General features: G+C 47.7%; 2 protein-coding genes and 1 non-coding gene across 3 annotated transcripts; 2 read left to right on the forward strand and 1 right to left on the reverse strand.

Annotated features, from left to right (window-relative positions):
• Nucleotides 1–1,129: 1,129 nt before the first annotated feature.
• On the forward strand, nt 1,130–19,057 carry LOC103191236 (sodium/potassium-transporting ATPase subunit alpha-2). The gene is given in 24 exon segments (XM_007912204.2): nt 1,130–1,375; nt 3,929–4,027; nt 4,273–4,332; nt 5,039–5,242; nt 5,887–6,000; nt 6,624–6,758; nt 7,532–7,649; nt 7,904–8,172; nt 8,965–9,163; nt 10,033–10,142; nt 10,494–10,628; nt 11,455–11,647; nt 12,516–12,691; nt 13,135–13,271; nt 13,496–13,646; nt 13,949–14,117; nt 14,637–14,791; nt 15,279–15,402; nt 15,524–15,669; nt 16,262–16,304; nt 16,307–16,391; nt 17,077–17,178; nt 17,785–17,876; nt 18,853–19,057. Coding segments are annotated over 24 exon segments (3,057 nt in total). The 5' UTR covers nt 1,130–1,363; the 3' UTR covers nt 18,882–19,057.
• Nucleotides 11,705–11,777, forward strand: trnas-cga. The gene has a single exon. It is a non-coding gene; the product is annotated as a tRNA-Ser (tRNA).
• A 250-nt stretch (nt 19,058–19,307) lies between the features above and the next one.
• Nucleotides 19,308–22,173, reverse strand: epm2a (EPM2A glucan phosphatase, laforin). Its single transcript, XM_042345741.1, has 5 exons — nt 22,037–22,173; nt 21,861–21,977; nt 20,809–20,983; nt 20,290–20,531; nt 19,308–19,630 (listed from the first exon to the last, which is right to left on the reverse strand). The coding sequence occupies exons 1-5, from the start codon at nt 22,170–22,172 to the stop codon at nt 19,350–19,352; spliced, it is 951 nt and encodes a 316-aa protein (XP_042201675.1). The 5' UTR covers nt 22,173; the 3' UTR covers nt 19,308–19,349.
• Nucleotides 22,174–22,574: the final 401 nt, after the last annotated feature.

A 22,574-nucleotide genomic window follows, 5' to 3' on the forward strand; every position in this document is an offset into this window, starting at 1 on the left:
CAGGGAGTTCCTGATACCTGCCATCCACCTAGTGAGGGCTCAGTGTGTTGGGTATCAAATGATCAGCTCGTGACTATCATCCTTGGGAGAAGTAAGAGGGCTCTCCTTGGAGCTGAACTGGAGCAGAGGGGATGGTGGACGTGCAGAAAGTTTCTATCGGTCTCTCTCCTTCCGATGACCTTTATTTGTCCTTCAGTCTCAGTCCCTGGGATTTGGGTTGGGTCCAAACACTTGATCCGCTGCTCAATGGAAAGCTTGTTCTACGCAAAACAAAGAGACTTTTCACCAGCGTTATCCACCCCCCCCCACTAATCATGCTGCACACACTCACCCTAGTACAACAACAACAAATTGCATTTATACATCTCTCCCCACGCAGGATAGCATCCCAGAGCGCTATTGCACTCACCCCATCATATTGCTAAGTGCAGTCCATGACACTGCCCCAATTACCCCGTCTCACACACACTCAACCCATCAAACACACTCACCTCGTCATGCACATACACCCACCACCACACTCACAAGACCGGAAGATCACAAAATTGGTTTGGATGAAGCCCTTCGGCCTATCGATCTCATCCTTCCAGAACTCCCAACCTACCAATCCTCATCACAACATCAAGCTTCTGTTTTAAATGAGTCCAGTGCCATGGCCTCAACCAGGCTTGCTGGTAATCTGTTCCAGTCATTAAGTACCCTCTGGGTAAAGAAATTCTTCCTACTGTTTGTCTTGAAATTGCCTCTTTGCATGGATCTTCCAATCAATACCTTTGAAGACCCTCCCAAGCCTTGAGGAGCTATAATACAACAGTTGGGATACCCACCTACATATCTCACTGAACGGCCCAGGCTTCAAGATGGCGAATACAGTGCAAAAGATCCTCAGCGTTATTTCTGTCTACAAGCAGAAGTCCCCCCAATCCTATCAGAAATGTCTTGCTAGAGATTGAAAAAGACAGAGATGATGTGTGTATCTGTTTGAGCTGGAGAGAGAAAGACCAAGCGATTTAAATAGAGTGTGAGAGGTTGAGAAATATAGATGGAGACATCAAGATAGATAGAGATAAAGAAAGAGTTAAATCAACACACAGACAGATAGTTGGGGTCGTCTGAGGGGTCTCTGTGACAATCACAGGGGTGGGTCTGGCATGCGGAGTGCAATTGGTCAACAGGAATCCAAATCATGTGACTTGATTCAAGTTTACTTAGAAAACAGAGATTTAGCTTCAGAGTTAATTCAAACGAAGCTCAGAGAGTCCATGAGCACAAGTGGGAGAGAGAGAGAGGATCAGAAAGCCAGCACGTTTCTTTCCATTTTCAAACGTTTCCTGCTACAAAGCCTTTCAGCTCACCAACAGAGATGGGGAGAGGGGTAAGTGGATCAAAGCCCCGAGGAATCCTGCGAATACACTGGAGGTGCACTCTTAGCAAATAATAATAATGATAAGCCGTGCATTTGATATACCTCCTTATCATGTCTTCGAAACGTCTCAAAGTGCTTCATAGAATGTACTGTAAAGTGAATTGACTATATTTTGTGGGTGAAACGTGGCAATTGCGCACAGCCAGTGTCCCACAAACAACCGTGGATTAAGTGTCAAAATTATTATTATTTTTGAAGGGATTATTACAAATGCAGAAAGCTCTGCGTTCTGCCTGCCTGGTTACAGGGTACAAGTTGAGTACTGGAGTACTGTACTGTAGCTGCCTTGCTCACTGGGTGTGGGGCTATGTATAAAGTGGTAATGGCGAGGGAGTCGGCAATGGAGAGGGAGCTGCGTGCTGTAGCGGCTCAGCGTCGCTGCTGGTTATAAAGTGAGCTCCTGTCAGTACTGTAGCAAGAACGGAGACAGTGTAGGAAGTGGAACTGAGTTTGTTAGACTCTCTCATTGGTGCTGTGCCCAGGGAAGACAAGGGGGGCTGGGGTGGCGAGGGCATATGGGGAAATCGAGAAGGCGGGGGGGAGAGGGGGCAGTGAGGTGGGGAGGTGGGCAGGCAAGGGCAGTGAGGGTGGGAAGATGGAGATTGAGGAAAGGAAGATCACCAAAAGTACGTCAAAGAGGAAGGTCTTGAGGCCAATTTTGAAGGAGGCAAGGGAAGGGATGAGTCGAAGTGACTCCAGGATTAAGTTCCAGAGAGTTTGGGCAGATAGGTTGATGCTATCAGTGCCTGAGGTGAGAAGGCGCTGACGGGAGCCAAGTAGGAGATACTCTGTCTTGCTGAAGTTCAACTCAAGAAAGTTAGAGCTCAACCAGATACGGTGATGCCAGGAGAGGACAGAACCATTAAAGTGGAGCTGAGCGGAGAGGCGTGACCCAACAAAACAAAATCGTCAGCCTGGTTAGGCCGGTAGCATTGTTGCTTCTCAACCAAAAAGTTGTCAGTTCAAGCCCTTTTGGGACTTTGAAATCACATAATTAAGGTTGTTGCTGTAGTGCAATGCTGGGGGTGGGGAGGTGTTTTGCATGGATGTGCCATCCTTCAGATGAGTCGTTAAACCGAGGTCCTGTCTGCCTGTTCAGATCTCACAGCACTATTTGAGAGAGAAGGGAGTTTCACCCGGTGTGCTGGACACCAGTAAAGTTGGTCATTCTCTTTATGTTTAAAGTTTGTACGACATTACTGCTGCCACATTCACCCACAAATACACAGTCACTACACTTTGCAGTTACTTTCTGTTGAGTAATTTGAGATATGCTCCTCACATGGAAGATGCTATACCAAATGCAAGGCTATTATTAGTAGTAACTCATTTTCCGTCATTACAGAATTTGAAGTTCAAGTATTTGAACAAGTTCTGTTTGGAAGGTTGAACAAGACTGAGAGAACCTCCAGGGATATTGGTGCATGGATTCACGGAGCTTAGCAAACAGATAGTGTGAGGTTTAGCCAGGAAATAACTGACCTTCAGGTCGTGGGAATGGCAGATTTCCAAGAAAAAGGAACAGGAAGAATCAGAAAAGAGTTCTGAAGATGTTGGAAAATTGCCTGTGCAAAGTGAATGGCTGTTAGTTTCATTAATTATTGTGTTTTTTTTCTCTGAAAGAGAAACCTTGACAAAATGCATGAAAGCCCAAGAATAGCAGGAGTTCTGGCGACTGGTATCTGTGCTCTGTAAATCCAGGGTAACAAAATCTACTCAAACTCCACAGTCTGGGATTGTCCCTCCCTCCCTCCCTCTCCCCCTGGCCTGGTGTCAGACTCCATCACTGTCAAGTGCTCCGGGACCCTACCCCGCATAAAGGGCACTTGAATGCAAATTGTTGTTGTTGTCCCAGGCTCCATCATCAATAGTGAGTCATACAATGTGGGGAGGTCCCAGACTCCCATCTCCTGAACTAGCCACACACAGCAGAACATTTCCAGGCACACTGTGTAACTATTAGAGAGTTGTGGTTTATTCAGCGACTGATGATCATTCATTATTAAAATAATAATCCTTGCATTTGAAATATATAGATGTCTCAAAGTATTTCACAGAATATATTGTAAAGTGACTCGACTGTATTTTGTGGGCGATAAGTGGCAGCCAATTGCACACAGCAGTGTCCCACAAACAGTCATGGATCGAGTCACCAATTTTTTTGTTACCCACGGAAAGCCATCCGCCAATCGACTAACAATCGGGATAGCTTGGCTGGCTCACTTGGTAGTATTCTCATCTGTTTAGAATTTCCCTCCCTCGCCTCCTTCAAGGCCTGTCTCAAGACCCTCCTTTAACATCCACTTGGACAGACATAATTGGATCACAATTGGTTTAATGTCTCATCTGAAAGTGGCAGCTCTGACAAGGTATTGCTCCCCCAGTTTTGCACTGGAGTATCACGCTCGACGATGAGTTCGAATGTCACAATATGAGGCGTTGTGCTTTCTGATGTGAGCCGGGCTGATAGCCTCTCTCCCCATTTCCTTCCTGTTGTCACAGAGTGGACGGGAGGTCAAGGCTCCAGACACCTCAGAGAATGCGGGGAAAAAGAAGAAAGTGAGGAAAAACATGGATGAGTTAAAGAAAGAAGTCACTATGGTGAGTGGATTCAAGGGCAGATGTTCTGGAAGGATAAGCTCGGGCGGGGGAAGGACCTTCTTCATCTAAACTAATCTTGTGAATGTTTCAAAAGGGGAATTGGATAAGCAGCTGAGTTTAAAGACCTGCGAGGGAAGAGCTGTCACAGTGTCACAGCACATAATGTGATAAATGGCTCCTCTTTACATAATATTTCTACGTGAATTTTAAAACCTCTTACCTCTCTCTCACTCTCTCTCCTGAAGGAAGATCACAAGATATCACTGGATCAACTGAGTCGAAAGTACGGGACTGATCTAACCCGGGTAAGCACGGAGTGACACAGTGACACACAACAACAAATTACATTTGTTTCAGAGAGGGCACTTAGCATCCTTCAGAGGAAATGATCTGTCTAACCAGGGGGATGTAACAGATCCCGTTAAACAATCATAGGAACATAGGAATATACACACCCACCCATCCATCTCGCACACATACACTCACTCACCTGCATGAAAAGCTACATACACACTAAAAGGCAGACATACAATCGTGTAATCACATACAATCAATCAAACACAAACGGTCATTCAATCATTCATTACTTCCCACACAGGCAAACATACTCACCCACACATAAAGACACGCACCCTAAAATACACTCATACCCACTGGCCTGCCCACCCCACCATCAGCGGTCGAGCCATAATCCTTTCTACCCACACCTGGAACTCCATCCAACTTGCCTCCTTCAAGGCGCATCTCAAGACCTTTGACCGTGCCTTTGGTCATCCTCCCCCTCCCATCCCCTTGCCCTCCCCACCCCCTTAATCCCAACCCCAGCTTGGGTGTAAACCCTCGACTGTTCTTGGGACATCGTCCTGACGTGAAAGGTGCTGTGTAAATACAATTTGCTGCTGTTTTATGTGAGTGTGTGTGTGTGTGTGTGATCTTGCTCTGTGCAAATTGGCTACCGCATTTTCCTACCTCGTCACTGCTTGCTTCCTAAGTTCTGCCTTCTACTTACAGGGTTTAACCAACACACGAGCCAGTGAGATCCTGGCTGAAGAAGGACCTAATGCCCTGACCCCACCGCCCATCACACCTGAATGGGTCAAGTTCTGTCGCCAACTCTTTGGTGGCTTTTCCATCCTCCTGTGGATTGGGGCGATCCTCTGTTTCCTGGCCTATGGAATCCAGGTGGCCCTCGATGATGAACCATCCAATGACAATGTAAGATCATATGGGACAGGAAGGCAAGTGATTGATAAACTGTACCTTAGTGAATGGTGATCTCATGAGCAAGTTGCAGCAGAAGGGTTTAATGATTTTCTTTGGTTGGGGAATGGGTAACAAGAGGACATAGTTTCTGGATTGGTGTCAGGAAGAATCAGGAGAGATCAAAAGCAATTACTTCACTCAGAGGCTTGTTAGAGTTTGGAATTAATAATAAAAATAATCCTTGCATTTCATATAACACCTTATCATGTCTTCGACATTTCAAAGCGCTTCACAGATATTTTCTGTAAAGTAAATTGACTATACACAGCCATCTACGGAATCATTTCAAGTAAAACTAGCCAAGCAGTAACAAGATTAAGGAATAAGGGAGAGAGCTGGACAGTGGAATTAACGCATAATTAATTAAAAGGGGTGAAAATGGAGTGTGGGGGGGCAATGGTACAGATATAATGGTCTTCCTCTGTGTTAAAAATGTAAGTACTGTATTTAATTGTCTGCCTGGAACTTCATTTGCCGATGATCGGTGCAGCAGCACAGTGTCAAGCTCTCAACATGAAGCTCCTTCCGTCTTCTTGATGTAAAAGGCGCTACACAAATGTAATGTGCTGTTGCTCTTCTTCTCTCTCTGACTGCAGCTCTATCTCGGGATTGTCCTTGCAGGCGTTGTGATTATCACAGGATGTTTCTCCTACTACCAAGAAGCAAAGAGCTCCCGCATCATGGATTCCTTTAAGAACATGGTTCCCCAGGTCAGGCATTGTGTGGATCCAATGCCCATTATAGAGTTAGTTTCACAGCAGTTTGACAAAAGCTCTCGCGTGAGGACTTCAAACTCACTGAACCTGTGCGCAACCTTGGCATCAGGTTCAACCTTCAGTTATCCTTCCTACCCCGCATCTGGTCCCTGACCAGGACTACTTTCCTCCACCTCCATTGCATTGCCCACCTTTGACCCTCCCTTTCTTCATTTTTATACCTACGATGCAAGCAGATACACACGCAACAATACATTTACAAACACTAACTTAGGAACAAAACAAATGCACACAATATGTTTGCATGTACACACACACACAAGCACACACACAAACACCCACACATACAAAAACATAAATAGACATTCATACGTGCAATCATGTATGTGCACACGCCTATACAGCACCTTTAATGTAGTGGGATCTTAAAATAGGAGGGAGATTAAAGGGGAGGTACCCAAAGGCATGGTGGTCAAAGACGGGGTTTTAGATGTATTTTAGTAATGATGTACAGATCAGCAGTACCTTCAGGAGAGGATTCAGCGCCTTGGGTGTCCTCCCGGCCTGAAAGGCGTTTAACAAATGTAATGTATTATTCGTTTCCTCTCTCTCTTCAGCAAGCACTGGTGATCCGTGAAGGGGAAAAGATGGAGATTAATGCGGAGGCGGTTGTCACAGGGGATCTGGTGGAGGTGAAGGGTGGAGACCGCATTCCTGCAGACTTGCGTATTATTTCCTCAAACAGCTGCAAGGTGAGGGTCATAATGAGATCACTCACTCACGCCTCCACTGGATTCCTCCCTTTCTTATTGTTCTCTTCCTCCCATAATAATAATAATCCTTGTATTTGACTTAGCGCTTTATCACGTCTTTGAGAGGATATAACAGGTGAGAAAACTGATTTACCATAGAGCCACATGGACATAGGAGTCGCCCTATTGTTCATGTTAGTGTTTGCTCCTCCAGTAAGACATCCGTCCTATTCCCGTTTATTTCCCTGCTCATTTCCTGTAGCCTCTCATACCCGTTTTCTGCTTATGCTTATCCATTAAGGATAATAATCCCTTAAAAAAAATTAAAATAATAATTTGGTTACTCAATCCATGACTGTTTTTGGGACACTGCTGCGTGTAATTGGCTGTCATGTTTCACCCACAAACTATAGAGTCACTACGCTTTACTGAAGACCCGACTACCATTGGCGGTCTTCAAGGCATGTCCCAAGACCCTCCTCTTCGACCTCGCCTTCGGTCAGCCTCCTACCCCCACCCTCGCTGCCCTCTGCCCCTCCTGATCGCAACCCCCAGCTCGGGTCCAATTCCCTGACCATCCAGTGCCTTGAGACGAACTCCCGATGTGAAAGGGTCTGTGTAGATGTCATTTGTTGTTGTTAAGAAATGTCAGTCAGTATACCAGGAGCTAGTTTTACTTGAAATGGTTCCATAGATGACTGTACACAGTCAATTCACTTCACAGTATATTCTGTGAAGCGCTTTGAGATGTCTCGACTCCGTTTGTCTTCCAGGTGGACAACTCATCCCTGACCGGTGAATCTGAGCCCCAGACACGTTCTCCTGAGTTCACCCATGAGAACCCACTGGAGACAAAAAACATTGCTTTCTTTTCCACCAACTGTGTAGAGGGTAAGCTCATGCCAATGCTCTGTCTCCTTCACTCGTACTCAAAAAAAAATGTCAGTCACTTCAGGGCAACAATGTAGGCCGCACCGTACTCCTTCTCTCCCTATCTGCCCCAGGCTCCACCTCTGGTCCTGAGACGCATATAAAATGTGAAGTTAATAGGGTTTGAAATTTATTCTCACAAATGAGTATTGAGGCTGGATCAATCGAATCATTCAAAGGGGCAATTGGATAATTGTGCTGTGATGTGATGGCAGGTACAGCACGAGGTGTGGTGATTTTCACTGGTGACCGGACGGTGATGGGACGCATCGCAACTCTGGCCTCTGGGCTGGAGGTCGGACGCACCCCAATCTCCATGGAGATCGAACACTTCATTCACATCATCACCGGCGTGGCCGTCTTCCTCGGTGTCTCTTTTTTTGTCCTCTCGCTGATCCTAGGCTACACCTGGCTGGAGGCTGTTATTTTCCTGATTGGAATCATTGTGGCCAATGTCCCCGAGGGATTATTAGCAACAGTTACTGTGAGTCCATCCTCTCTCACTGTCTCTCTCTGACTTCTGTATTCTCTCGCTCTATTTCTGTCTGTTTCTATTGCTCGATGTGTGTGTCAACTCTCATCAAATAATAATAACTTGGTCAATCAATCCATGACTGTTTGTGGGATACTGCTGTGCACAATTGGCTGCTGCGATTCGCCCATAAATATACAGTCAATCCTCTTTACAGTATATTCTGTGAAGAGCTTTGAGACATCTCGAAGACGTGTTAAGGTGCTATATCAAATAGAAAGATTATTATTATTAAATACGATGAACAACACACTTTCCAATCTGACCTTCAGTGCATTCTCATTAATGCCCTGGATTACTGACTGCAGAGCCACCTGGCTCAGCGAGCGACTACCTGAGCGACTGTTGCCAAGCATGTCACCTTGTGGCCATTTCAGCTCACCTCCCTCCAAGAAAGATGGTATCTGATTGTTTGACATCTGACCAGCACAGGCTTGAGTCTCTCACTGGGTAAATGTGGGAACTCCCTGCCAGCTTCATTGTGTACCAGGCTTACTCAGCACACATTGCGGTGCAAGCAGCTGTTTCTCAATCTCCTCTATCCCTCAGTGTGTTGTACAAATCTATCTCAGACTCTCTCTCTCTCTCTCTCTCTCTCTCTCTCTGCTGTTGCATGTGTGTCTCAATCTCCCTCTCCCCACTGTGTTCCACGGTGTCTCAGTGTGTGTATGTGTGTGTCTCTCTCTCGCTCTCTCTTCACTGTGTTCCGTGTGTGTATGAGATTCTCTCTTCACTGTGTTATAGGTGTGTTTGACTTTGACTGCCAAGCGGATGGCGAGGAAAAATTGTCTGGTGAAGAATCTGGAAGCTGTAGAGACGTTGGGCTCCACATCCACCATATGTTCAGATAAAACTGGGACTCTGACACAGAACCGAATGACTGTAGCTCATATGTGGTTTGACAATGAAATCCATGAGGCTGACACCACTGAAGATCAATCAGGTAATTGGAAAAGGACCTCTCCGGCCATATTTCGTTGTCTGCAAAATTGTTTGTCTTCATTCATAGAATTGTAGAAAATTAGGTAAAATATGCCAGTAATTCGTCCTTTCTGTCCATGGAAAATATAGTTAGAGAACATTCCCTGTTCAGGTGGGACATTTGCTGGGCGCAATTGGCTGCCGCGTTTCACCCACAAAATTTACAGTCAATCCACTTGAAGAGCTTTGAGATGTTTTAACAATGTGATAAGGCACTGTATAAAATGTAAGGGCTATGATTATTATCTCAAGAGTCTTTCAAGCACACCTCCTTGTGTCTTGTTCATGCTCAAATCAGTTCACAAACATAATAATAATCCTGGCATTTGATGTAGCACTTTTCACGCCTTCTAGACGACTCAAAGCACTTCACAGAATAGACTGTAAAGTGAATTGACTGTATATTTGGGGGTGAAATGCGGCAGCCAATTGCACACAGCAGCGTCCCACAAACAGTTGTGGATTGAATTGGCCAAATTATTATTGTTATTTTTTCTTGAGGGATTATCATCAGGCATGTGTATGGAGTAAGGAAACTTGCCCAAGGTTTCGCCCTGCCAGGAATTGAACCCAGGTCTCTTGCTTACGAGGCAACTTCTCTAACCACTGAGCTACAGGACTCACACCAAGAGCAAGACTTAAACATGTTTGACATAGTGTCAACCTGGCTCTAGTGACAATCTCAGCTCCCCCCCCCCCCCCCCCCCATCCCCAGCTTGAGCTGCCAGTTAGCTGAGTGAAGCACATTGCATGCTGAGACATCCCGATGTGAAATGTGCTGCATAAATGTATTGAAATTGTAATGATTGTATGCTCTGTGTCTATTGCAAGGCGCTGCCTTTGATAAGACCTCCCCTACTTGGGCTGCTCTGGCCCATATTGCTGCTCTCTGTAACCGAGCTGTGTTTAAAGCTGGACAAGAGAACATCTCAATCTCTAAGGTCAGTCTCTCTCTCTCTCTCTCTCTGTCTGACTCTGTGTGTGTCTCTCTCTCTCTCTGTCCATCTTTCTCTGTCTGGGGTGAAGGGCTCTACATAAATGGAAGTTGTTGTTACTGTATTGCTCTCTCTGTGTCTCTGTCTATCTCTGTATTGCTCTCTGTCTCTTATCTGTCTCTCTAGTCTTTTACTCATACTCTCTCTGTATTTCTCTGTTCAATCTCTCTATATTCTGATCCCATTGCCCTACTTTTGCCTTTGTTTTCAGCACATGATAATGAGCTCCAGAGTACACATGTTGCTGACTGACTGACGATCAAATGATGCCTAATATTCACTCTTTCTCTCCCTCAGAGAGAAACAGCTGGAGATGCCTCTGAATCCGCACTTCTGAAATGTATTGAGCTCTCGAGTGGCTCCGTGAAGCACATCAGGGAGAAGAATCCCAAACTGAACGAGATCCCCTTCAATTCCACCAATAAATATCAGGTAATGATTCAGCCCAACTGCAACGAAAGGCATTTATATCATGTAGGAAAATGCCTTGAATGCTTCAAAGAGGAAGTCCGAGAGAGAGCACCAACCATGTGCTCCCTCAATCCCATCCCCGTCCCTCCTCCAAGTTCCACCTCCTTGCCACCTGCTAATGGACATCAAAAAGAAATAATAGTAATAAATTGGTCATTCATTCCAAGATTATTTGTGGGCCACTGCAGTTGGCTGCCACGTTCCACCCAGAAATTACAGTCAGTTCACTTTACAGTATATTCTGTGAAGCTTTAGACGTCTCAATGACCCGATAAGGCGCTATATCAAATGCAAGGATTATTATTATTATAAACGTCTCGTTAGGATGAATCATTGCTTCCCAGTTTTTCTCATTCCTCTCCCTGTACTCTCTGAAACAACCCCTCCGATTGAGTTTCTGGTCTGCCTCAGTACCGAAACGACCCTGGTCAAAGTCTCCAAATTTTTTTCCCCATCTTTGACCAGGGTTCTCTGCCTACTCAGTCTGCTCTCTTGCTCTCTCTCTTCTGCTTCGACATTCTTGATCATGTCAAGCGTTCCGGGACGCTACCCTGCGTGAAGGGCGCTATATAAATGCAAGTTGTTGTTGTTACCCTGCACCTCCTCAACTCTCAGCTCCACCTTCCTGGTTTCATTCTTACCTACCCCCAATGTCTCCACCTTTATCTCCTTGGAATGGCTTCCCCGTATTGTCAAGTGTAGCATTCCTCAGGGCTCTTTCCCCACGCTCTCCTTACATCTACATGCTCCCGTTTGATGATCTCTGGTGGCTTCTCTTCTCCCACAGCTCTCTATCCACACTCAGGAGGATTTATCTGATCAGCGTCACCTCCTGGTTATGAAAGGAGCTCCGGAGCGGATCCTGGATCGTTGCTCCCGCATTTTGATTCATGGAAAAGAGGAACCATTAGAGGAAGACATGAAGGAGGCTTTTCAGAACGCGTATCTGGAGCTCGGAGGCCTTGGAGAGAGAGTACTTGGTGACTATCCTGCTCCGTCTGTGGCTCAGCATTGCTGGAACCACAGTAGCTTTGTGGAGTCCTGTAGCTCAGTGGTTAGAGAACTTGCCTCGAAAGCAAGAGACCTGGGTTCGATTCCCGGGCAGGTCAGGGCGAAATGTTGGGCAAGTTTCCTTCCTCTGTTTACCTAGCAATAAGTAGGAACCCGGTCGTTTGTCGATTGGCGGATCACTTTTCCCGGGGTAATAACCCCTTCAAAAAAAAAATCTGGTCATTCAATCCACAGCTGTTTGTGGGGACGCTGCTGTGCGCAATTGGCTGCCATGTTTTGCCCACAGAATATACAGTCATTTCACTTTACAGTGTATCTGTGAAGCGCTTTTGAGACGTCTCAATGACGTGATAAGGCGCTGTAACAAATGCAAGGATTATTATTATTTAGAATCTTAAACGTACACAGTGGAGGAGGGAGCCATCATGTCTGTGCTTTTAGCCACTTGAGCTCTCTGGTTTCTGGTCTCTTTATTCTCATCCACTTCAAATGATTTCAGGCCCAGCAGCCACAAAATACATAGTCATTACACTTTACAGTATTTCCTGTGAAGCGCTTTCAGACATCTCGATGGTGTAATAAGACGCTGTATCAACTGCAAAGGTTACTGTCACATCCTCAGTAACAACTTCCAGCTAAACACCTCTGGCTTGACATTGCCTCATCCGGAGGACGGTACTCCCAACAATGCAACACTATATCCCTCCCCACCGTAGCAATGCATTGGAGAGTCAGCCTCAGACTATGTCGCTGACATGGGATTTGAACCCACAGCCTTCTGGCTTGAGAGGCGAGAGAGAGAGCGCTACCGACTGAGCCAATTGTCTCTCCTTTCAGGATTTTGTCACCAGTATCTCTCCGAGACTGACTATCCACGTGGTTATAAGTTTGACACGGACACTGTGAACTTTCCCACCAGCGAACTTTGCTTTGTGGGGCTGATGTCCATGATTGACCCACCTCGTGCAGCCGTCCCGGATGCTGTGGGCAAATGTCGGAGCGCTGGCATCAAGGTAAACGTTGCTCTCAGTCATCGAGTGCCAGCTGTCTGTCTCTCTACTCCCTCTTTCCCCTGCCTGTCAGTTCCTCTCCTGCTCTTGTGACTCCTTAGTAATTAGAGCACTCGCCTCGCAAGCGAGAGACCTGGGTTCGATTCCCAAGCAGGGCGAAACGTTGGGCAAGTTCCCTTACTCCACACGCCGCTGTTTACCTAGCAGTAAGTAGCAACCCGGCTGTTAGTTGGTTGGCTGATCCGCTTTTCTAGGGAGAATAATTCCTCTAAAAAAAAATAATCATTCGATGCTGCTGTGCGCAATTGGCTGCCGCGTTTCGCCCACAATATATACAGTCAATTCACTTTACAGTGTATCCTGGGAAGCGCTTTGGGACATCTCAAAGACGTGATAAGGCGCTGTGTCAAATGCAAGGATTGTTATTATTATTTTGCTGATTCCAGGTGATTATGGTGACGGGAGACCATCCAATTACAGCTAAAGCCATTGCCAAGGGTGTGGGCATCATTTCAGAAGGAAATGAGACAATCGAAGACCTGGCGCAACGCTTGAACATCCCCATAGAACACGTCAACCCGAGGTACAGAGTGAAGCTCCCTCTGCCCAGTGCCCCCTACTCAGCCACAACTCTATACAGCACAAGTGAGACAGAGTACAGCTCACTCTACACTGGGTCACCATGTCATGATCATACAGAGTAGATGAGTCACAGAGCAAAGCTCCTCTGCACCGTGTCCAGATAGATATAGAGTAAAATTGTACCCTCACAGGTAACCAGTCTCCCTTGGTCTCTCTGTACCTCAGGGACGCCAAAGCCTGTGTTATTCACGGGGCTGAGCTGAAGGACATGAGCAGAGAACACCTGGACGAGATCCTTGGCAACCACACCGAGATTGTGTTCGCTCGCACCTCACCCCAGCAAAAGCTCATCATTGTGGAAGGCTGTCAACGGCAGGTACAAGCTAGCTTCCAAGTGACTTCCTTCCCCCCCCCCCGTCTCTCCCGCAATCACTTTCTCAAACTCTGCCCGCACCCTCTTACACTCTCACATTAAAATAATAATAATTTGGCCACTTCAATCCACGACTGTTTGTGGGACGCTGCTGTGTGCAATTGGCTGCCGTGTTTCACCCAAAAAATATACAGTCATTACACTTTACAATATATCCTGTGAAGCGCTTTGAGACGTCCTGAAGACGTGATGAGGTGCTGTATCAAATGCAAGGATTATTATTATTATGTGTGTTTGTCTGACAGGGAGCCATTGTGGCTGTGACTGGGGATGGAGTGAATGACTCCCCGGCTCTGAAAAAGGCTGACATCGGGGTTGCTATGGGAATCTCTGGCTCTGATGTCTCCAAACAGGCCGCGGATATGATTCTTCTGGATGATAATTTTGCTTCGATTGTTACCGGCGTGGAAGAAGGTAACAGCAAGACACACACACACACACACACACCAGTCGCGGACTGGGAGAGAGTATCATTGTGGCAGCTTCCTTCCATTGGATTTGATCCCTGAACTGAACCACACCTAGTATTTGATGATCCCAGACGACATCTGTAGAGGCTGAGTCACACACGGGGCAGGACATTCCACTGCTCAATCTCTAGAGCAGATACACCAAATCCATTCCCCTCGACGCCATCCAACACATCAGTGATGAACATATTGAACAGGGTGGATGGCAGACTGCAGCGATGACCGGCATTATTCCCACTCCCCGCGCTGCGTCCTCACAACCGCCGGCTGGAGGGGGTGAGGGAGGGAGTGAGCGGGCGGCCCAAAGTTGGAAACGGTCTTGGACTGGATGATATTGTCCGCTGGGCTGGATGCGGCCCGCGGGCTGCCTGTTGGACCACACTGCCCTTCATGCCGGGGTAATGTTCCGGAGCGCTTCAACCAGAAGAGGTCACTGTTTTAAAGATTCTCCTTCCTATTTCAGGCCGGTTAATCTTTGACAACTTGAAGAAATCCATAGCTTACACCTTGACCAGTAACATCCCAGAGATTACTCCCTTCCTGCTCTTCATTATTGCAAATATCCCACTGCCACTGGGCACCGTGACCATCCTCTGCATTGACCTGGGAACTGATATGGTGAGTGACCTTGATCTGGGGGTGAATCAATCAGTGGGTTACATATAGATTGTGTGCCATCCTGGCTAAGTGGGTAGCACTTACCCCCATAACCCGCTGCCTTCGCTCGACTGGCTACGGCCTCATGCATGTCCCTCGTGCCCTCCGTTCCACCATCTGTGGCCGCGCTTTCAGCCACTGCGCCAGTGTCTCCGCCTTGCCCCTCCCTTCCTTCCCCATCTTCAGATCACGCCTGAAAACCTTCCTCTTCGACCGTGCTCATAGTCACTTCCCCCTTCCCCCGGTTCGGTATCGTGCTCCGCCACTGTCAAGCGCTCTGGGACGCTGCCCTGCGTGGGGGAGGGGCACTGTGTAAATGCAAGTTGTTGTTACCTTCGCTTTCTGAGATAGACCCCAAGTTCTCTGTCATTAGTGGAGACTCTGCCATCCCCACTAATTGCCATGATACTGTTGCTGTAACATTGACTGTTGTTGTGCTGTGTGACAGGTCCCCGCGATCTCGTTGGCTTATGAAGCACCAGAGAGTGACATCATGAAACGACAGCCCAGAAACCCAAGGACAGACAAACTAGTGAACGAGAAATTGATCAGCATTTCCTATGGACAGATAGGTAAATAATAGTGATTAGTTGTCACTCAGGTGTCTGACACGTTAAAGATTGGCAAACTTTGAGCATCTTAGAGTCTGACAGAGTGACAGCTGGACTGATGGACCATGTTTGAATATCGCAGGTATGATCCAGGCACTGGGTGGATTCTTCACTTACTTTGTGATACTCGCTGAGAATGGATTCCTTCCCTCCCGACTGATCAACATTCGTCTGGACTGGGACGATCGCTCCACCAACGATCTTGTGGACAGTTACGGACAGGAGTGGGTGAGTGGGGCACAGAGACAAAGGAGTGCGGAGAGGCTGAACCTCAATGTTAGAACAACAAGTAAGGATTCAGGAGCCAGTGGAGCCGGGCCAGGGTGGGGGTGATCAGCTCATGGAGCCTTGTGTGGGAGAGGACACGAGCTACAGAGTTCTGAATAATCTGCTGTTTGTGAAGGGGAGAGTTGGGGAGTCCAGCGAGCAGTGAGTGAGCGTAGTGAAGCCTGGACATGATGAAAGCGTGAATGAGGGCATCGGCGGGCTGAGGTGAGAGGTCATTGCAGAGGCGGCCAATGCGGAGGAGCAAGACAGGACGTGGGGTTACAGGAAAGTTAAGGGTGGAATAAGACACCAAGGTTCCTTACTGTCTCAGTGAGGTGGGGAGGGCATCTATGAATAGTGATGCTGTCAGCTCCTGAAGTGAGGAGGCTCTGACGGGAGCCTCCGTCTTGTCGACGTTCAACTAGAGGAAGTTAGCTCTCATCCAGGACTTGACATCAGGACAGCAGTGATCCTGGAGTCAAGGGTGGAGGTACAGCGAAACAGAGATAGAAAGTGGAACGGATTCATCATTCATCTTTGTTTCTTTGTTCAGACATATGAGCAACGAAAGATCGTAGAGTTTACGTGTCACACAGCGTTTTTGTGAGTATTGTGGTGGTGCAGTGGGCAGATCTCTTGATCTGTAAGACAAGACGCAACTCCATCTTCCAACAAGGAATGAAGTAAGTTACTGTGTCCAGGCCAGTGTGTAGGAGGGCATCAGAATCCCTCTCTCCACCCCACCCCCACCCCCTCACCAATCTACCCTGATGCTAGATGCCTCTCTTTCTCTTCGGAGGTGAGGGAGGGAGTCTGAAGATAATAGCTCCTCATTACTTGGGGCTGAAGGAGGGAATCTGTTTTATCTTGTACTGAACAGTAGAACCAGAGGACACGGCCTGCGATTGAAGGGGGAGTAAATTCAGAACAAATCTGTGGAAATGCTACTTCAGTGAGCAAGTAGTAATCTATGGAACAAGCTCCTCAGAGAGAGAAAGAGAGAGATAGACAGACAAACAGACAGAAGGACAGTGTAAGCAGAAAATGTTGTTTGTTTCAAGAACAAATGGGATCGATTTCTGCTACGAAGTAATATCTGGGGGATACAGGGTATGGTTTGGGACACGACATGTCAAGCGACTGCCAGGAGGGTGGAAGGTGAACTAGATGGACCTTGTTCTTCTTTCGCCAGTGAGTTTTTAGGTTTGTAGGGGCCAGCACAGCAACCAATATCTGGCAGCTTGTGTTAAAAATTCTAGCAGAACTTAACAGTCACTTTTGAAGAGGGTAATTTTTTTGCAGGAAGTTGTAAAATCCAGGCACAAGTGATGGAGAGATATTTAACTCCCTCTCTCTCTTTCCCTACAGGAATAAAATTATGATTTTTGGACTTTTTGAGGAGACGGCTCTGGCTGCTTTTCTTTCTTACTGTCCTGGAATGGATATTGCCCTCCGGATGTACCCCCTGAAGTAAGTACCGGATATGGTTTTGCTCCTGGATCAGAAGGTTGTGGGTTCAACTGCTGTCTTTGAACCTCAGTGTCATTATGGGGGAAGCACTGCATTGATAGAAGTGTCGTCCTTAAGATGAAGCATTAAACCATTAATCCTGTCTGCTCTGACCAAGGTCATGGACATGAAACATGAACTCACATCCTTGTCTCTATAGATGCTGCCTGACCTGCTGAATGTTCCCAGCCACATGTTTTTTATTTTAGATTTATAGCATCTGCACTATTTTGCCTTTTGCTCTTTGTAACATCAATAGGTTGACAGGACAAAGGCTGTTTTGTTCGGCAATGTTCAAACCTTTGCAGTTTGGTATCTTGACCAGATATGAGGCCTTCTATAATGTGAGTTGAGCTTCCAATAATGACCTTTGCTCAACATGTTGAATGCCAATTCAATACATTCAACAGCTCCCTGGAGGTTATCAATATTATACCAAGATCACAATGAAGAATAAATTCAGACTAAGTGAGAATTATTACCAGAAATAACTTAATGAATGTGCACAGTAAAATGACACCTCTTCCCTTATCCAGCAATAACTGCCTCCGTCTCTCACCCTCACAGACTGTCCTGGTGGTTCTGTGCTATTCCGTACAGCCTCCTGATCTTTGTTTACGATGAGATTCGTAAGTTCATCCTCAGGCACAACCCAGGAGGTAAGAAAGGAAGTGGGTAAGGGAGGGAGGAAAGAAGGAAGCGTGCAAATGAACGAGTGAGAGTATGAATGAATGAGCAAATGCTCAATGGTTTATGCTGTGCTACCTCACTGCCACCATTCTTGATGTGTGTTGAGATTGTTATTACGTGTGCATGTGTGAGTATGTGCATGATTGTGAATAACTGAGTGTGTGTGAGATTGAGCATGTGAATGTGAAGGTATGTATATGAGTGTTAATGTTTGCAATAGTGTGATGAGTGCGGAGTCCTGTAGCTCAGTGGTTAGAGCACTCGCTTCACATCGAGAGGAACTAGGTTCGATTCCCGGGCAGGGTGAATCGTTGGGCAAGTTTCCTTACTCCACACACACGTCTCTGCTTACCTAGCAGTAAGTTGGAACCCGCTTGTTAGTCGCTTTACCAGGAGGGAAATAATGCCTTAAAAAAAATAATTTGGTCACTCAGTTCCCAACTGTTTGTGGGGACTATGTTAATCCTTAATAATCCTTACATTTCACATCTGGGAGGACATTATGTGGGCAAACATGGCATCTAAGTGCAGAGCAATGTCCCAATTATAAATTGAATATACTCTCCAGAGGCGGCAGAACAAGACAATTCAGGTTTCGGGTTACAAAGGGCAATTAGAGCAGAGCCAGGAAGTATATCTTTATCCACGTGAATATATAGTGAGTGGAACAGGTACCATGGAGAGTAATTGAGGACACTGGATGCATTTAAAGAAGCAGCTCTATGTCGCAATAAGACTACAGTGTTGTAAAGATTTATTCACCTTCAATCTTCGTCCTTCCTGGTGATAGGACGACTGGTACAAGATTGTTTGATGGGATTGTGTGAAAAAGTGAGCACATGTATGAAAATGTGTGAGGTACCACCTGATATCTGAGACGCTACCCTGTGTGATGGGCTGTCCAGGTGTGATGATCCACGATGATTTATTTCTCCTTCCTTGCAGGATGGATTGAACGTGAGACTTATTACTGAGAAGTTTTACCGTCGCAGCGATGTACAGGACAGAACACTGGTGTGCCATCAGCTCCATGATTGTCGCTTGTTAAATGACACCATTATTTTTAAAGACTTAACAACTGATTTCAGAATATTTTCATCAATGGTTCACTGCAGTTCGATTAATATCAATTAAAAATCCAGCAATGCAATGTCTGACAAGACTCCATTACTCTAAAAACCCATCAGGATGCTTAAGGAGTTTGAGCCAGACAGAGAGTTCAACATATGGATGAAATTTCCCTGCGTCTGGGAATGGATTATTTCCTGGAGCTTGCCAAGAGTTTCCAACACCCAGAATGTTATCCTGTCCAGTAAATTTCTACAGTTTAATCCTGGTCAAACACATCCATTGACCACCATTGTGATTTCCTGAAAAAACAGCTACAGCAAACTCAATACTTTCAGAATTAATTGTATTTAATTCCACCCAAAGCCGACATTTTAGTTACTGTAGCACAGAGAGGGATGAATAGGTCCAAACTTCTGATTAAAGTCATCCTGAGCGAGAAGCAGAGCCTCCTCGTCTATGTAAACTGCCGGCCGTTTGGAGATCACAAAATATTGGGTTTTCCTCAGGCTCCACCCAAAGATGTACATCAGGAACCCGCAAACTGTGGCTGTGGATCTCCCCACTCCAGCATTGCAGTGAACATACACACTGTGCCCATTCGCCAGCAGCCCGTGCAGTAAGTACACAGCCTGCGGTAACATCTGCACTCGGCCTGAGGGAAGGCAAGACACACAAACCTCCATCATCTTCAACACTTACACAAACGCAGGTTTAAAAAAGGTAAAGACTCGGACAGGTTATTTATTTCAGGAACATAACAGAGTTCCGAGGGTTCTGGTGACTTCTGTTTTATTTTTAGAAGATCAGGAGTATTTGGGCTCAGGATCTTGGTGTCTTCATTGATTTGCGATGGGACTCCAGCAAACCGTTTATCCACAATAAGGAGATCTAAATTGCCACCCTCTCCCTGCTCACAGCACTCCTCCCTCATCCATCTCAGTGAGAACACATTCTCCCTGTTCAAGGCTTACTTCACCCACCACCACCACCACCACCACTGGCAGGTGGGTCGGTAACCAGGGGACATAGATTCAAGATGATTGCCAAAAGAACCAAGGGAAAGACGTGGAGAATTTCTTTACACAGAGAGGTGTTGTGGTCTGGAATGCATTGCCTGAAAGGCTGGTGGAAACAGATCAACAACAACTTTCAAAAGGGAATTGGATAGATACTGTTTGCAAGGATATGGGGAAGGAGTGGGACTGATTGGGTAGCTCTTCCAAAGAGCCAACACAAGCATGATGGGCCGAATGGCCTCCGATGCTATTATAGTCTATGATTCTATGATAAGAGTCAAAGGAGCTGGATCACCTTGTGTGCTCATGTCTGGGGTGGGAATCCACACATAGGCCAAACCAGCCTCTTTGTAGAGTTCCTGCAGGAATTCAGGTTTCATGGGTTCAGGTTTCTGGTTACAACCCCATGAATTGTGGATAATATCCCAATCCGTCTGGAAATTCATCACCGCAGTGACTCCCAGCTCCTGCTTCAGCTTCACCGTCACATGTTCTAGCTGTCGCGGGCAGCTTCCCAGCCACAGGCTCGACAGGATCCTGTAGTGAATAGACAATATAATAATAATAATAATCCTGGCATTTGATACCGCGCCTCATCACGTCTTTGAGACGTCTCAAAGCGCTTCACAGGATACACTGTAAAGTGAATTAACTGTATTTTGTGGACAAAATAATGTCACACTTACCTGTAGTAGTGAATAGACATTGTCACACTTACCTTCAGCAGTGAATGGACATTGTCACACTTACTTTCAGCAGTGAATGGACATTGTCACACTTACCTGTAGTAGTGAATGGACATTGTCACACTTACCTGGAGTAGTGAATGGATTGGTTGTCTGCAATGTGAAAGTAGAAGTCAGTGGTGTGTTTCATCTCGTTGGTGAAACCACTCTCCTCTATATAGTGCCCGACGGGGTGACAGTAAACCCCATCCACCACGTTACTGTCGGTAAATTCACAGCAGCGGTCATGCAAAGGACCATTTCCTAACAATGACAACAAAACTCTTATTTGGGACTTTCCCCTCTCCTACAGCCCTCTGTTCCCCTCTCCTACACCCCTCTGTCCCCCCTCCTACACCCCTCTGTCCCCCCTCCTACACCCCTCTGTCCCCCCTCCTACACCCCTCTGTCCCCCCTCCTACACCCCTCTGTTCCCCTCCTACACCCCTCTGTTCCCCTCCTACACCCCTCTGTTCCCCTCCTACACCCCTCTGTTCCTTTAGGGCCACACATATCCATTGCTACTGTTACATTCACTGATCGCTGATCGAGTTGGGGCTGTGTCCAAGTCGGTGTTGATCCATCTCTCTCCGTGGAGCAAACTCTTGGTTCTCTTATTCCTCATTTCTTGGGCCTCGTGACACTCACAACCGGTGCGGTTACTGCTGTCAGTCACTCGCTGATCAGATTACAGAGCGTGGAGCTAAAATTAACCGGGACTGTGTGCCAACATGTCAGCGGGAAACCCGATGAGCAAAAAACAACTAAGCTTTCCCTTAGTAAATAATGATTTGTTACTTGCTACCAGTTCACCAACCCCCCACCACCCTCTACCCTCTACCCTCTACCCCTACCCATCCCCTCTACCCACCCGCACCACCCTCTACCACCCCCACCACCCTCTGCCCACCCCCTCCACCTCTACCCACCCCCACCACCCTCTGCCCACCCCCTCCACCCTCTACCCACCCCCACCACCCTCTGCCCACCCCCTCTACCCACCCCCACCACCCTCTACCCCTACCCACCCCCTCTACCCCCTACCCACCCCTCCACCCCCTCTACCCCTACCCACCCCTCCACCCCCTACCCACCCTCCACCCCCTCTACCCACCCCCTACCCACCCCCGGTGCCATGTACCTTCCCAGATGATCTGCCCATTGATGTTCTTGGCAAATTTGAACCAGAATCTCTCGCTGACGTTGTGCTGCAGTGAGATGTCGGCGACCCACAGCTGGGCTGACCCTGGGGCTGACCCTGGGGCTGACCCTGGGGCTGGGGCTGACCCTGGGGCTGGGGCTGACCCTGGGGCTGACCCTGGGGGCTGTGAGCCGGGCTCATGGGCACCGCCTTCCCGGGATCCCAGTGACCGAGCTCCGGGCGGGAGCCCGACACACACAGCGTCTCAGCCCCACCGCCCAGAGACACCACCACCGCGAACCTGAACAGCATAGCCACAGGGGGACAGCGGGGGGCGGGGCGTGGTGACAGAGGGGGCGGGCGTGGTGACAGCGGGGGGCGGGGCGTGGTGACAGCGGGGGGCGGGGCGTGGTGACAGCGGGGGCGGGGGGCGGTGACAGCGGGGGCGGGGCGTGGTGACAGAGGGGGGGGCGTGGTGACAGCGGGGGCGGGGCGTGGTGACAGCGGGGGCGGGGCGTGGTGACAGCGGGGGGCGGGGCGTGGTGACAGCGGGGGGCGGGGCGTGGTGACAGCGGGGGCGGGGGGCGGTGACAGCGGGGGCGGGGCGTGGTGACAGCGGGGGGCGGGGCGGGGGGACAGCGGGGGGCGGGGGGACAGCGGAGGGCGGGGCGTGGTGACAGCGGGGGCGGGGCGTGGTGACAGCGGGGGGGGCGT

Source organism: Callorhinchus milii, unplaced genomic scaffold (assembly GCF_018977255.1).
Source record: "Callorhinchus milii isolate IMCB2004 unplaced genomic scaffold, IMCB_Cmil_1.0 Scaffold87, whole genome shotgun sequence".
NCBI lineage: Eukaryota > Metazoa > Chordata > Chondrichthyes > Chimaeriformes > Callorhinchidae > Callorhinchus > Callorhinchus milii.